At 31.8% G+C, this 13,091-nt stretch overlaps 1 protein-coding gene across 1 annotated transcript; it reads left to right on the top strand.

The window, feature by feature from the left end:
- The first annotated feature begins 4,524 nt into the window (after positions 1–4,524).
- LOC137814903 (transcription factor bHLH149-like) lies at positions 4,525–5,468 on the top strand. The gene has a single exon (XM_068617842.1). It carries the CDS (start codon positions 4,770–4,772, stop codon positions 5,316–5,318), a length of 549 nt encoding a protein of 182 aa, XP_068473943.1. The 5' UTR covers positions 4,525–4,769; the 3' UTR covers positions 5,319–5,468.
- The last annotated feature ends 7,623 nt before the right edge of the window (positions 5,469–13,091 follow it).

Below are 13,091 nucleotides of genomic sequence, written 5' to 3'. Positions count from 1 at the left end.
CTGAGAGTGTCCTTAGACACATTTTCTACAGTATTATATATTGACATTCAAAATCAGTTGTAATGTTTTAATAAAAAAAAACCCATAGTATTACTTTCATTCTACTCAAAACCCATTATCATATATTTTTTATTAAAAAAATATCTTTCCCTGGTTATTAAGTGCCAATTGTTATAATAGAATTATCTTTCTCTCTTTGGGGATTCTTAGAGGAGTAGACAGCAATGGGCAAATAACTTTTGGTAATATTATCAAGGTCAACCCTTCTCAATAGTAATTTTCTAGACAAATTTTGGGTGAACTTTAATGAGTGAAGTGCCATATTTCCATAATGAATATATACAAACATGTTTAATTTGATTTAAGTGCTTTACATTTATTATGGTCAAATTTGAATTTGAAGTAATTTGGTATTGAAATTTTTTCTCAAAAATGATTTTATGATAAAACTTAATATATTTTTTCTACACGAAAATTATATTACAAAAGTTGTTTTTTATTTCACTCTAAATATTTGGCTAAACAGTTTTTTAAATATTGTTTTTTAAGAAACGTTAATAGTTAATATGTTAACTTTTGTTAGTAAGGGATTTAAACCCACAACCTATCTTTTCCTCTCTTCCAATTTTTACCACCAAACAAACTTTATATTTCTTTCAAATGTGTTCAAAATACTGCATCCAATTTGGAGCTTGCAAATGCCTCACTAGGTGTTATACAGACAACATTAAACACAAACTGTTTAAATTAATGAAAACGAAGGAAAGGAAATAGAGGAAATAAAATGAAAAAAAATTACTTTTTACAATTGTTTAAGAAAAAAAAAATTAGAAAAATAAAAAATTGGATAAATTAAATCCACTCTATACACCCAACCTAAGGAGGCTAAATTGGTGAGAGAGTTCCTTTTATTTTTTGTATAGTTGTTTTAAATAATTTAAATAATTTTATGTTGAGGAAAATAATAGAGTAAAAGGTTAATTTTTTTGGTAGATTTATTATTTTGGAAAAAAAAAAAAAAATTTATTTATTTTCTCTTTGCTAGTCTAAATAAGTATTGAAGGAAATTTCTGTATTATGTTTGGTAGGCTTACCTATCTATTTCTCTATATCCTTTACTTTTTGTTTTTATTTTTATTACTTTTATCTTCTTTCAATTTTCCTCTTAACAGTGATTAAAAGGAAATGAGATCCAAATCAGCGCTTAAGGTTTGTAGGAAACACTACGAAACATTGGTCAACGATATAGTCAAATTTATTTACAAGAGGATTGCATCTCTTGCTAGTCATTCAACTTATGTATAAGTAATTCTAGCATAGAAAACAAAAAATAAATAAAAAATATTTTTAAAACTAAAATTAATTTATTTACAAGTTAAAATAAATTATAAAAATACATGGAATTTTTTACAAATTTACTATATATAAAATAGTTTAAGTTATGCAAAAGTCAATAATTTTGTTTCTTCTGAGTACTTATGGAAACCTTCATATAAATACTACCTATGGTTTGTTTGGTAAAGTGGAGAGAGAAAGATAATTAATTTTTTTTGTTCAGTCCAACAAATTTTGAAAATTATGAGACTCTTGTACCATCTTCTATTTTATTTATTTATTTTTATTATACTAATTAAATTGTACCTCTTCCAAAATGTTTTCCTCTACTTTTACCATACAAAATTACTAAGCATTCAATTATACTTTTTAACTATTTTTTTAAAATTTATTTCTCTCTCCTTTTACTTTCTGAAAACTTAGTGCTTCTACTTAGGAGTGGGTCAAGGTTATCTTTTATAGTTTTTTTGTTTTTTTTATTTGATTTGGAACCAAACCCAAGCTTAAGACTTATTTATATTGAAGATATAATTGCAGTAGTGTGAATTTTGATGTACCTTCAACTCGTGAACAACAGCAAAAGGGTCCTCTTTTTGGTAAAGTGACAAACGGATCCTTTGAAAAAAACTTCATTAGACACAACTTAATTTAATCACAATACAAATATTTGTCACACCAACCAAGTAATAAATAGTTGCACAAAATATCTCGTGACAAAAAGGGAGAAAGATGATGCTTTACGAAAATACTGCAACTGATTTGAATATACGACTTTAAAAGATGCTTTAAGTAAGTTATGCTTGAACCAAGTATCTCTTTAACCATCTTCTCTTTAACCAAGTATTTTAAAATTTGATTTAAAATTTTCTTATCGTTTTCCAATTCCAACAATATTAAGGAAAAATATTCAAAAATACAAGAGGTGGTGTGATGGGACAGAAAGTATGAGAAAACATCTTGCTCCTCTTCACATGACACTCTTATTTTATTATAAGAGTAACTTTATTACTACAATTAAACATAAGTGCATTATTATTATTATTATTTTACTTTAGATTTATACACGTGAGTCCCTCACTTTAATCACTTTGACCATGTACGTATGTAAATCCTGTAACAGAAGGGGTTTTGTTCTGATTCGGTTATTCTCACAATTTTCTTATTATGATGATGAAAGCATACTCTGATTATTTCATAGCTAAAGCCGAAAATCATTGTACGAGACCACGTTTCGTGTTGAGATTAGACAGTAAAGCATGTCTCTTTCAAGGAGGCAAACTTGTCTTACATGTCATTTGGATAGATTCGTTTCTGATTTCCCATTTCGGACTCAAATAATAATAATTCACGTAACTCACAATGGAATCTTTCTGGCCTGTAAGAAGGGGTTGAGTTCAGTCCAACTTTTGTTTTCAAAACAACAAAAAACCAAACAGTGGTCCGAACGATACAAATTAACTGAAAAATAAGAAATTATTAGGTACTCGGAAGTGTAATTTAACCAATGTTTGTCTTCTTTGACAGTTCGAGGTCGAAATCTGGATCTGGATGAGTTTTTAGTGGTCTTTTTTCAAATTCTGAAGATTCAATCTTCGAAAAAAGGACGTTTAAGTCAGTAATAACACACAAAATTATAATGAGTATATGATAGAATATGAGTTGAAAGTATTTCATGTGTTCTGTATTAGATGATACTTTTTGTAAAAGATAATCAAGTATAGATGAACTGAATTATAACTTCGATGTTAATCCTTTAATTTATACTTTTTCGTAAAGTTACATACATAAGTTTAGAAATAAATGAACAAGTATCAAATCTTCATGTCCATAACCTAACATTCCCCAGTAGATCAATGAAACTATGATGAATTTAAAGATGTGAAGCATTTGTTATATTCATAGGAGACTTAACAGTTTGTAAAAGAGAGTTTTGAATTTGTGAGTAAAACAGTGGCATGCGTTCCTTTTGTGTGTAGGCTTGCCATGTGTGTGCATCCCCTCTAATCATTGTCACGAATAGAGACAAATGAGTCTGACCCCATATGCACAACCAATGATACCTCCAATGCACCATTGCCATGTCATGAATGCCTTCAAAAGCCACTTCTTTAGCTGCATTTACCCCAAACCATGTCGTCTTTTTTTCACAAACATTCATCAGTTTCCAAGCGTGAACATCAAATCCAATTCTTGCAGGTAAAGGTAAAGGCACTCCCAATTTTACATTACAATAATACTCTCTCCATAACTTTTCTCACATGCCAACCATTTCCTTCAACCCTCTCCCCCCCAAAACAAAGGCCAAAACTATCCAAAGAAAGCATCATCATTTCGTCTCACCATCAATGTTGGCCGTTGAGAGATTGCAACCACCGACTATTTTGATTCAAATACTTTTTACTCACTTTTTTTTTCTCTTGTAAGGGTGAACACTGAACCTTGCACGTCGCGTGAAAAATGCTTGTGTGTAGTTAAGGTACACTTCCACACAAAATTTACCTCTAAGGTCACACAGTTTCAAAAATTACCTAACAATTGGGTGGGCCTCCAAATAGGGTTTTTATTTTTATTTTTTACCTCTAGGGTAAAGAAGTCATTTTCTTATCAAAATTTGGGTTGCTTTTACGATGTTGGGGATATTATTTATCTTTTCTTAACTTTTAATTCTCTCCTATATAATATATCTTTGTAAACAAGTTAAGACGATTGAGCCAAAAGGAGAGATCTTATCCATAACATAACATGTACTAAATATAACAAATAATAGAGTAATAGTGATTAGATATTAGCTTTGAAAATGAATGAAGGCTTGGATTTTCATTAATTAAGATAATGAGTACCTCCTTCCAGTTACTATTGGAATTTAACGTTTCACCAACTAAAAATGGGAATAGAAAGAGAAAGAGAAAGAGAGGGTCAAACCTAATATAATATCATATTTTAATTTGGCAAGTTGTGAGCCTAATTTGTTATTGTGGGCAATTAGAACCTTAATTTTCCTCATTAACACATGCAATGTCACGTCACTATCTTGCTCTCGTTTGTTATGGGAAAACTTTGCAGTACAGTGTTATTCATCTCGGTTTTCTAGTCAAACTTTCAAATCTGGGCTAATTTTGTCCTTCTTCAACCTATATTTTTTTATATGATATTAAGTGTAAAATAAGAATACATGTGAAAATAAAACACAGAAAGAAAGCAGGGGTAAAATTGAAAGAATGGAAAGTAAAGAGAAGGACGCGTGGATCCTCGTGAATTCTCTTTCATTCTCTCTCTCTGCATTCACCTTAATATCATCATCTTCTTCGCTCATTCTTCATTCAAATGTGAATTCCAATTCTTGCAATTGCTGATCACTCAATCATCGCTTCCACCTTCTCTGTTTTCAAGAACAATTCCAATCATAGCCCTCTTCTATCCATCATTCTCTTCTCATGGCGTCTTTCCACTCAAACCTCCATTCTGCTACGTCATCACAACACTCCAATCACAAGAAGCGCCGCAAACTGACGCACCACGCTTCCCTCGCTCCCTGGACTTCCCAAACCGAACACCGCATCTACGCCTTCAACCTCCTCCACGCGCTCCGCCGTAAAAGCCCTGCCGCCGCCCGCGATGTCCGCGCAGCCGCCGACCGCGCCCTCGCCGCCACGGCTAAAGGCCGAACTCACTGGAGCCGCGCGATTCTCGCGAATCCGTTTGGCCGGTGGAAGCAGAGGCACCACAGGAAGGCCAGGAAGTCCGGCTCCGGATTGGTGAAGAAGAGGACTCCGGAGATTCGGAGAACGGTTCCGCCGCTGCAGAAGAAAGCGCGCGTTCTCGGACGGTTAATCCCCGGTTGCCGGAAGCTGTCGTTCCCGAAGCTTCTAGAAGAAGCCGGTGACTACATATCTGCCTTGGAGATGCAAGTGCGAGCCATGACGGCTCTCGCCGACCTTCTCGCCGGCGGTCCCACGCCCCCGGCTCCGCTCCGTTTGAGTTGAGCTACTTTGATTTTAGTGTTTCTATTTTTGTTTATATATCGTTTTTATTGGTTTTCTGCTTTGAATTCCTCATCTCTATCCTCATTTTTTATATTATTTCAGTTGAGGAAGTTATTATCGAGAATAATAAGATATGTTTTATACTAATAATAGTACTCTGATATGCTATAGTTTTTTGAAGCTTGGGATAAAGTATTAACAGGCTCTCAATTATTGATGACAACAAATTAAGACCTGCACACTTATGTGTTGTTGTAGCAGAAGAACAGGGTAGGGAAGGTTAGCCATAGAGGGGTCTATAAGTTTGTTATGTTTCATTAATAACTAATCTAATAATGTAGAAACAATTGATTAACTAGGTTTAATAAATTTAACTTTCCAATCACATTTTTGGCTGTGAAACTAAAAAAGAACATAGGGTTGCCTGAGATTCATGTGATGTGGTTTGGATGTCCCACAAGGAAGGGTTGAAGAGAGACGTGAGGTGAGTGATGAGATTAGGTTGCATACAATAGCATTGCATGCGAGTGAGTGAGTGTAGTATGTGAAAATGGGAAAAAAAGGTTTTCACGTGGCATTTGAAGAATTGGAATGGTTATTGGACTTTTGTATTTGCATCCACATTGTTCTCCTTGGAACAGACAAATATGGGTCAGATCCTAGACAATGTTCTCTCTCTCTCTCTCTGCCCAAACACCTTTTTCCCTATTCAGTACTGACACGCGTGCAACCTTGACAATACATCTCTAAATTTTCCCACACTGACATCCCATTCCATGTGGCTAACCCATCACCCTTTTCTCCATTTTTCAACTTTCATTTCTCAAAATTCCACACCTTCTTTCCACATAATTACTACATTCTTTGTCCTGTCCATTAACCATCACATTCCACATGCACCCATTTCCTTCCATTTGAGCCTTTTCTTTTTAATTCACAGAATCAGGAGATAGTGGGACAGACTCGTCAATCAACAACTGTTTTTAGTTCTCATTTCACCCTTTGAAACAAGATTTCTACACATATAAAGTATGAGGAATATTAAAACACTTTCTTTAACATACCACTTGAAAATACAGTAGAATATGAGTATTTATCAACCACTTGTCTTTAAAATATTCACTGATGACATCCTAAAACTATAAAGATGGCCTTACTCTTGAGGGGAAAAAATTCAGGACAATATTTATTCTATTTTGTCATAGATATTCCATGAAGTATACTTCATTTTGACCTCATACCATGACACGTTTCAATAACTATTTCTTTATAGCAAAAACAAATATGGATTTCGTGTCAGTGTGCTTGCCTATTAAATTATGTGCATGTTTCTTTGCTAGCCTTTCTTTTATGGCCCTGGAATGGGATTAATAAAGTCCTTAATATGGTAAATGAGACCACTAGTTTGTCTGTGGTTCCAAACTCTGGATTTGTGTTTTACAGAGCTCAGATTTCGTGCACATGATGGCTGCCTAAGCATGCGAACTACAACTTATCAAGTGCTTTCCGATCTAAAACATCATAATTGTTTAGATAAAAATAATTTTAAATAATTTTTTTGCTTATTTGTATCTGCAAATATGTATCTTTATCAGTCACAACGTATAAATAATAATAATAATTGTATGTTTTCATTTTTTATTTCAATTCCATAATTTAATTTTTTTCATTTTTAGCAAAGAAAAGAAATTATGGAATTGAAGTAATAATAATAATATCAAAGTCAGCTTTTTTATTAAAATTAATATTACCTTCAGATTAAAATCTTAAGTCAGCTTTTTTTATTTATATGATGTTTAATTTATTAATTTTACATTTTTTTATCGGCATTAATACGAGAATTAATTCATATTTATTCATATTTAAATTCTAATAATTTTAGACAATGTAGGTATATTCTATAACCATAATTTTCTAGCAAGTAAAAGTATTATTTACTTTAATAGTAAGCCTTATTTACACCGCTAAATATTAAAATGAAATATTAATTGTTTCAAGATAAAAATATTAGTACAGCTTTGCCACCATAGTAATTTTCTCTTATTGAGCAGAATTATGTATTGAACATTATAACTATTTCAATAAAGTTATTGGTAGATTGTAAAAATAGAAAAGATGAAAAGTAAAAAAAAAGAACAAGATAATAAAAAAAGGTTGTCATAAAAAAAATTAATGAGAAAAAAAGTGGAATGGGCCTTCAAAGGATCTAATTCTCCTTTTTTTTTCTATCATCTTTCTCCCTTTATTTTTCTCACAAAATATAAAAAATAGGTGGAATCAAACTTCATTTAAGCATGCTGACAATGTCTTCTTTCTTGTCTTTCAAATTTGCAAAAATGTGCATGACTAGGGTTTGATTAAAATCTACAAATTGTATGGATCTATCTATCACAATATTTTTTCAGTTACACTATTCAATACCTTCTGTCCATTCTTTATTTTATCAATTCTATTTATAACTAACTTGAGTTTCTAGTTTCTTTTAAAAAATAATTATGAAATCATTTTTAAATAAATCATTTTCAGACCATTAGGTTAATAAATCATTTTAGCTTGTTTAATTTTTTTAAATATATATATATATATATAAAGTTAATCATATTTAAAAAATTAATTTTAATTCTAAATATAAAATAGTATAAATTATAATATATAGGTGTTTTTATAAAATAATAAAAACATAAGTTTTTATAATTATTAAATTTATTTATTTAGACATGACTCTAGGAAATAGATGTTTTTGACTAACTTTACAGTAAAAAAAAAAGCTTAAGAAGAGTGTAGAAGAAGAAAATATTCGCCTTGTCTTGAATTTGGTTTGAACAAATCATTTAGTTTTTTTTTTTTTTTATCTTGTTGAGAAAGAAAGAGAAAAATATCTCTCCTGTCTAGTTCTGATTCTGGTCAGATTCTTTTGGTTCGCCTGCGAGGAATAAACTTAAAAAAATTTATTTGACACTGGAAAGAGAGTCGGAGAAGGATGAAAGAAGAGACTCACCTAAGAAGAATTTAAAAGAGATCCAATCCTATGAAACGGTAGCTACATTTCCACTACAATTTCTCTTTCAATACTTGCTTGTTTCGTTAAATTTCATTCTTGTTTCATTAGTAAGTAAGATTCTTTCGTAACGATTTAGAAAGTCTCTGTTCTAAGAACTCTGAGCATGTCACTCGACTTGGGAAGTCTGCTCATTATTGGTAGGTTTCAATTCATATTTATTATATCAAGTATTTATAATCTTGATTCAAGCATTTTTAATCTTGATCAAACAATTTTTACTCATTCACTATGTTTATTTATGTTAACCAAGACAAATCTCCATTTGAAGAATTCTTTACTGGTGTTGTTAGCCGATTTGTGAGATTCTTGTCAAGGGAAGATGAACCTGATTTTAGGTATGTATATTGTTCTCATTTCCTTTTTGGTTTTCAATTATGATATAAAAAAAAAGTCATGTGATTGGTGAGAATAGAATTTCTTGTATGAAGAAAACATAATCTAATAAAAATTTCACAAAAAAATACCTATTTAGATTTTGAAGGAGAATAAATTATTATTCTTTTGTATAAGAAGTGAGTCAAAACTCTTTTTATCCCTTCATTATTTATTTATTTATTTATTTTTAATTTGACCGTTACGACCATGTCTTTGGTTGTCTCCACAATAGCATATTTTCTTTTTTCTCTTGCTTACAATAATTACCTACCCTACAACCTCCAATTGAAAAGTTCTTTGCGACTGGTGTTGTCCGTCACTTTGTGAGTTCTTGTCAAGGGAAAATGAACCCGGTACCTATATGTACGCATTGGTTTCTATATCTTTTTTTTTCTATCAAAAGTCATATACACAATACTTAAATGAAAATTATACATATACAAAATCAACAATTGACAACAAAGAATATACCTTTTGTTGGTCAGACATGAAAGTGATGCCTTGACATACATCTACACCCCCAACATTTTCAATTAAAAGCTGCAAAAACTAACTCCAAGAATCTTTGCATTAAACCTCAACCACAACATATGCTAGTGGTAGCATATGATCATTTGGGTCCCTCCCAACTGCTGTCAACAGTTCACCACCATAAAAGCCTTTCAAGAAGCACTCATTCAAAGCAATTATGGACCTACAAGATATAAAACTATCATTGCAGGCTTTTAAGCACACATAAAATTTGTTAAAAACTTTAAAGTCATTCATGTCTTCAACTTTGACTTTCACTGTAGACCCTGAATTTGCATGCATTAACTCATGTGCATAGTCGTAAATTTGTTTGTACTGCTATTGAAATGAACCATGGACATTCTTCAACCCCATGGCCATTGAGCTTTTGATTTACTTATACTTGTGTTCCATTTTTTAACAATTTTATTCCTTACATCATTACTTCTCAATTTTGGATTTTGACTTAAAGAATTCTCCAACCTCCCACTCAGCCATTTAATGCTCAACAAATTAACCTTAAACTGTGATATGATTCCAAGAACTTGATCTTCATCAAATTGCCTAGCACAGGTATGTATGTCATTTAGTTTTCTAACTGCCAACAACTTGTTGAGGGTAAGAACCCACAATATGCATACCATTCACATTAACCTTGTGCTCCATTACAACACACCCGAACTCTCGAATCATCATTTTGTACTAATTTCAAGTTCCTCTCTGAATGGATAGCATAAGTTATGGTGACATCTTTGAATGCTTCCTTGTTTGTAAAATAGGTACCCACATCCCATGAAAAATTTGCCATGTTTTTTGGCATTTCAAAGGATGAAAATTTACCACCTGTAGTGATATCCTCCTCACCATCTTCAAATTCGTCCATGTTGTCTAACTCTTCTGATTCCCACTCTGTATCTGACAGCCCTTTATCATGCACAAATGTTCCTTCACTTTCATCATCATCAGCATCCAAATCCTGTAAATCATTTATACAATTTGGTTATAAACCTCGTATAGGATTACTGGTCTGCCTTCTGCACTTATGCCTAACCTCACCTTTAAACCCTAACTCCCACCCTCACCCTCACCCTCACCCTTACCTCTAGTACCTTCACTTTGAACTTCATATTCACCTTCAATAAATTCAACTTCCCTTAATCAAGAAGAATTTTCTGACACATGCCCACCATCATTATCACATTTCATGTCTTCATGAATAGGCGGACCAATACCTTGACCACCATGACCTTCGTCCTCCTCATCATCTTCTTCAACCACACCTTCCATACCATGATGCTCACCAATGTCCACACCACCACCATTCTGAACATCAGCTTCAACACCTTCAGGTTCCACACCACCACCATCCTCAACATTACCTTCAACGTCTTCGGGTTCCACACCATCCCCTAAAGCCAACAACACTTCTGCCTCTGAAACAACATGCACTAAAAGTAAATGAACTTCACCATGTGTATTTGCAACTTTCAACATTTCTATTGCACCACCATCATCAACCATAACCTCCACGTGAATACACATCTCCTGTACTGTTAAAAATCTCATCTCCTTTAGGATGTCAAGATAATCGATCACAAAAATCAATCAAAAAAATCGATCACCAAATCTGATGGGTTTCCTATGAGCTCTTCTTGGATGTTTGTAGAAGATGGTGCGGAAGCTTAATGGATGAGAGTGGGCAAGGTCCTCCTAAGAGGTGTGGTGACCTTGAAGGTGCATGAGAGGTAGTGAAGATTGGAGTGGTTCGACCATCTCCATTTGGGGGTGAAGGTTTGAAGATTAAAAGCCTATTCCTAAGAGAGTTTTAGGCAAGGAGTGAGAATGACACAATTTTGGCAGCATTTCACTATTCAATTAATCTTCCAAATACATGAGCCAAACCCTCTTATTTATAGTGTTTAGAGGGCTGGAAATTCAAAAGAAAGTGGAGGGAAATTCAAATGAGAAGCATTTGAATTTGGAGCCAATTCCTAGTCACAAGGGAAGTGTGACTTGGTTTCTATTTTTTGCACCTCCTAAATCTATACCTACACCTTCTTTTGTGTCACATGGAAGGTGTGACTTAGCTTTATACATTTGCACCTCTTATATTTATATCTACACCCCCTTTTATGTTCTACTAAAAATACTCAAAAGTAATTACAAAAGAAAGACATCCAATGATGCTTAGTTGACCCATATCTTCTATTTGTTGGGCTTGAGTTGAAGCTTGAACTTGTATTTGGGCTTGGGCTTGGGCTTTTTCTATCATGGGCTTGGGCCTCTTCCATCATCCCCTCCCTCTTGAAAAGGATTTGTCCTCAAATCCAATGCTTCTTCTTCATCATCATTATGTGGATGTATGTGACTGGATGGTTTCCATCAAAATTGGTCAGAGAAGTGAGTAACTATACTAATTTTTTATTCTCCAAAATTTTTCCTCAAATTAATTTAAAAAACAAACAGTTAAAAATAATGTTACATCGTAATTTAACTTCTTAATTATAAATATGAAGTATCACATTTAAATATATTATTTTTATAAATTTTAATCATACAAAAATATTTAACTGATACTAATTATTATGGAATTAATAATTAATTTAATATTTTTTTTTATTAAAGTTCATTATGTGTTAAATTTTTATGACCATTATTTCGCTATAAAATAGAATTAAAGTGTTATTCCGATATTTAACTTTTATTATATAAATTATCAAAGAAAAATTTATATTCGATTCAAAAACATATTATCAATAAATTATGTTTGGCTTATCATTTGTTGGAAATAAAGTCACTAAAAATATATTTTTAACAAAATCACAAAGTTGTGGTGAAAATTTCAAATTAATAACACTATAAAAAAACACATTATTTTTAGTCTATCAAATTTAATTTTAAATCTAAAAATTTATATATTTACTAAATATAATTTGAAAAAGAAACTTATTTCAATAGGTATAATCAAAACAGTGTACATGGATACATTTAGAATTTCTTAAGAGAAACAAATATATATTTGATGTGATGGAATACATAAAATAAAAGTAGATTATTGCACAAATAAATGCAATTAAAATATGTTTAAAAAATTTCATGGACAAAAAATGAATTTCAAATTTAGTATATAAAAATTAGGAATTAAAAGTGAATGAGTTTATTATTAGGATATGGAAAAATACGTTCTTTTATAAATTCTTTTAATAGATTTGTTCTCCTTTATTAATTTTTGAACTAACATTTCACTACCCATACATACTCCAACTCTTTTTTGGCAATTGCTTCCCGTACCCAATCAATTTTGAATGGTACCAACGAAAATTTTAAAACCCCATTATACCATTTTTACACATTTATTTATGGATGTCAGAAGTAATACATTTGTCTATGGATATTGACATCCGAAAGTGTTAGCTTTATCTACGGACATTTTTATCTGGAAATCACCATCATGTTTCTGAATATACATATTCGGAAGCCAATCATCCTGAACTTATTTTTTGGTAGTGTGATGATTTTGTTACTTTTAATGGATTAAACCCTCTAAACCAAACCAATTTAAAGAATAAAAGTAAAATAACATTAAAAGGTATCCATAAAACCACAACACTTGCTTTTCATTATAAAATATTTATATTATCATTTATATACTTCGAAATGCATTAATCATTGAAGACAGAGATAAAACACCATTGAGAGAAAAAAAAAGCACACAATAAACACATTCTGGATTTTCAAATCCGGACCTAATGAAAAAGACTTCTGAATTTGCTCATTTGCGGTGCATACAGATATTTATATTCAGAACTCTTAAAACAGTTATGGAA

This window comes from Phaseolus vulgaris, chromosome 1, assembly GCF_000499845.2.
Source record: "Phaseolus vulgaris cultivar G19833 chromosome 1, P. vulgaris v2.0, whole genome shotgun sequence".
In the NCBI taxonomy this organism is placed as follows: Eukaryota; Viridiplantae; Streptophyta; class Magnoliopsida; order Fabales; family Fabaceae; genus Phaseolus; species Phaseolus vulgaris.
Note: the sequence above shows the minus strand (reverse complement) of the source record. Positions and strands in the feature narration are given on the sequence as shown.

What these genes read in the sequence shown, in the direction of transcription:
- LOC137814903 (XM_068617842.1), top strand. Translation starts at nt 4,770, where the DNA reads ATGGCGTCTTTCCACTCAAACCTCCATTCTGCTACGTCATCACAACAC.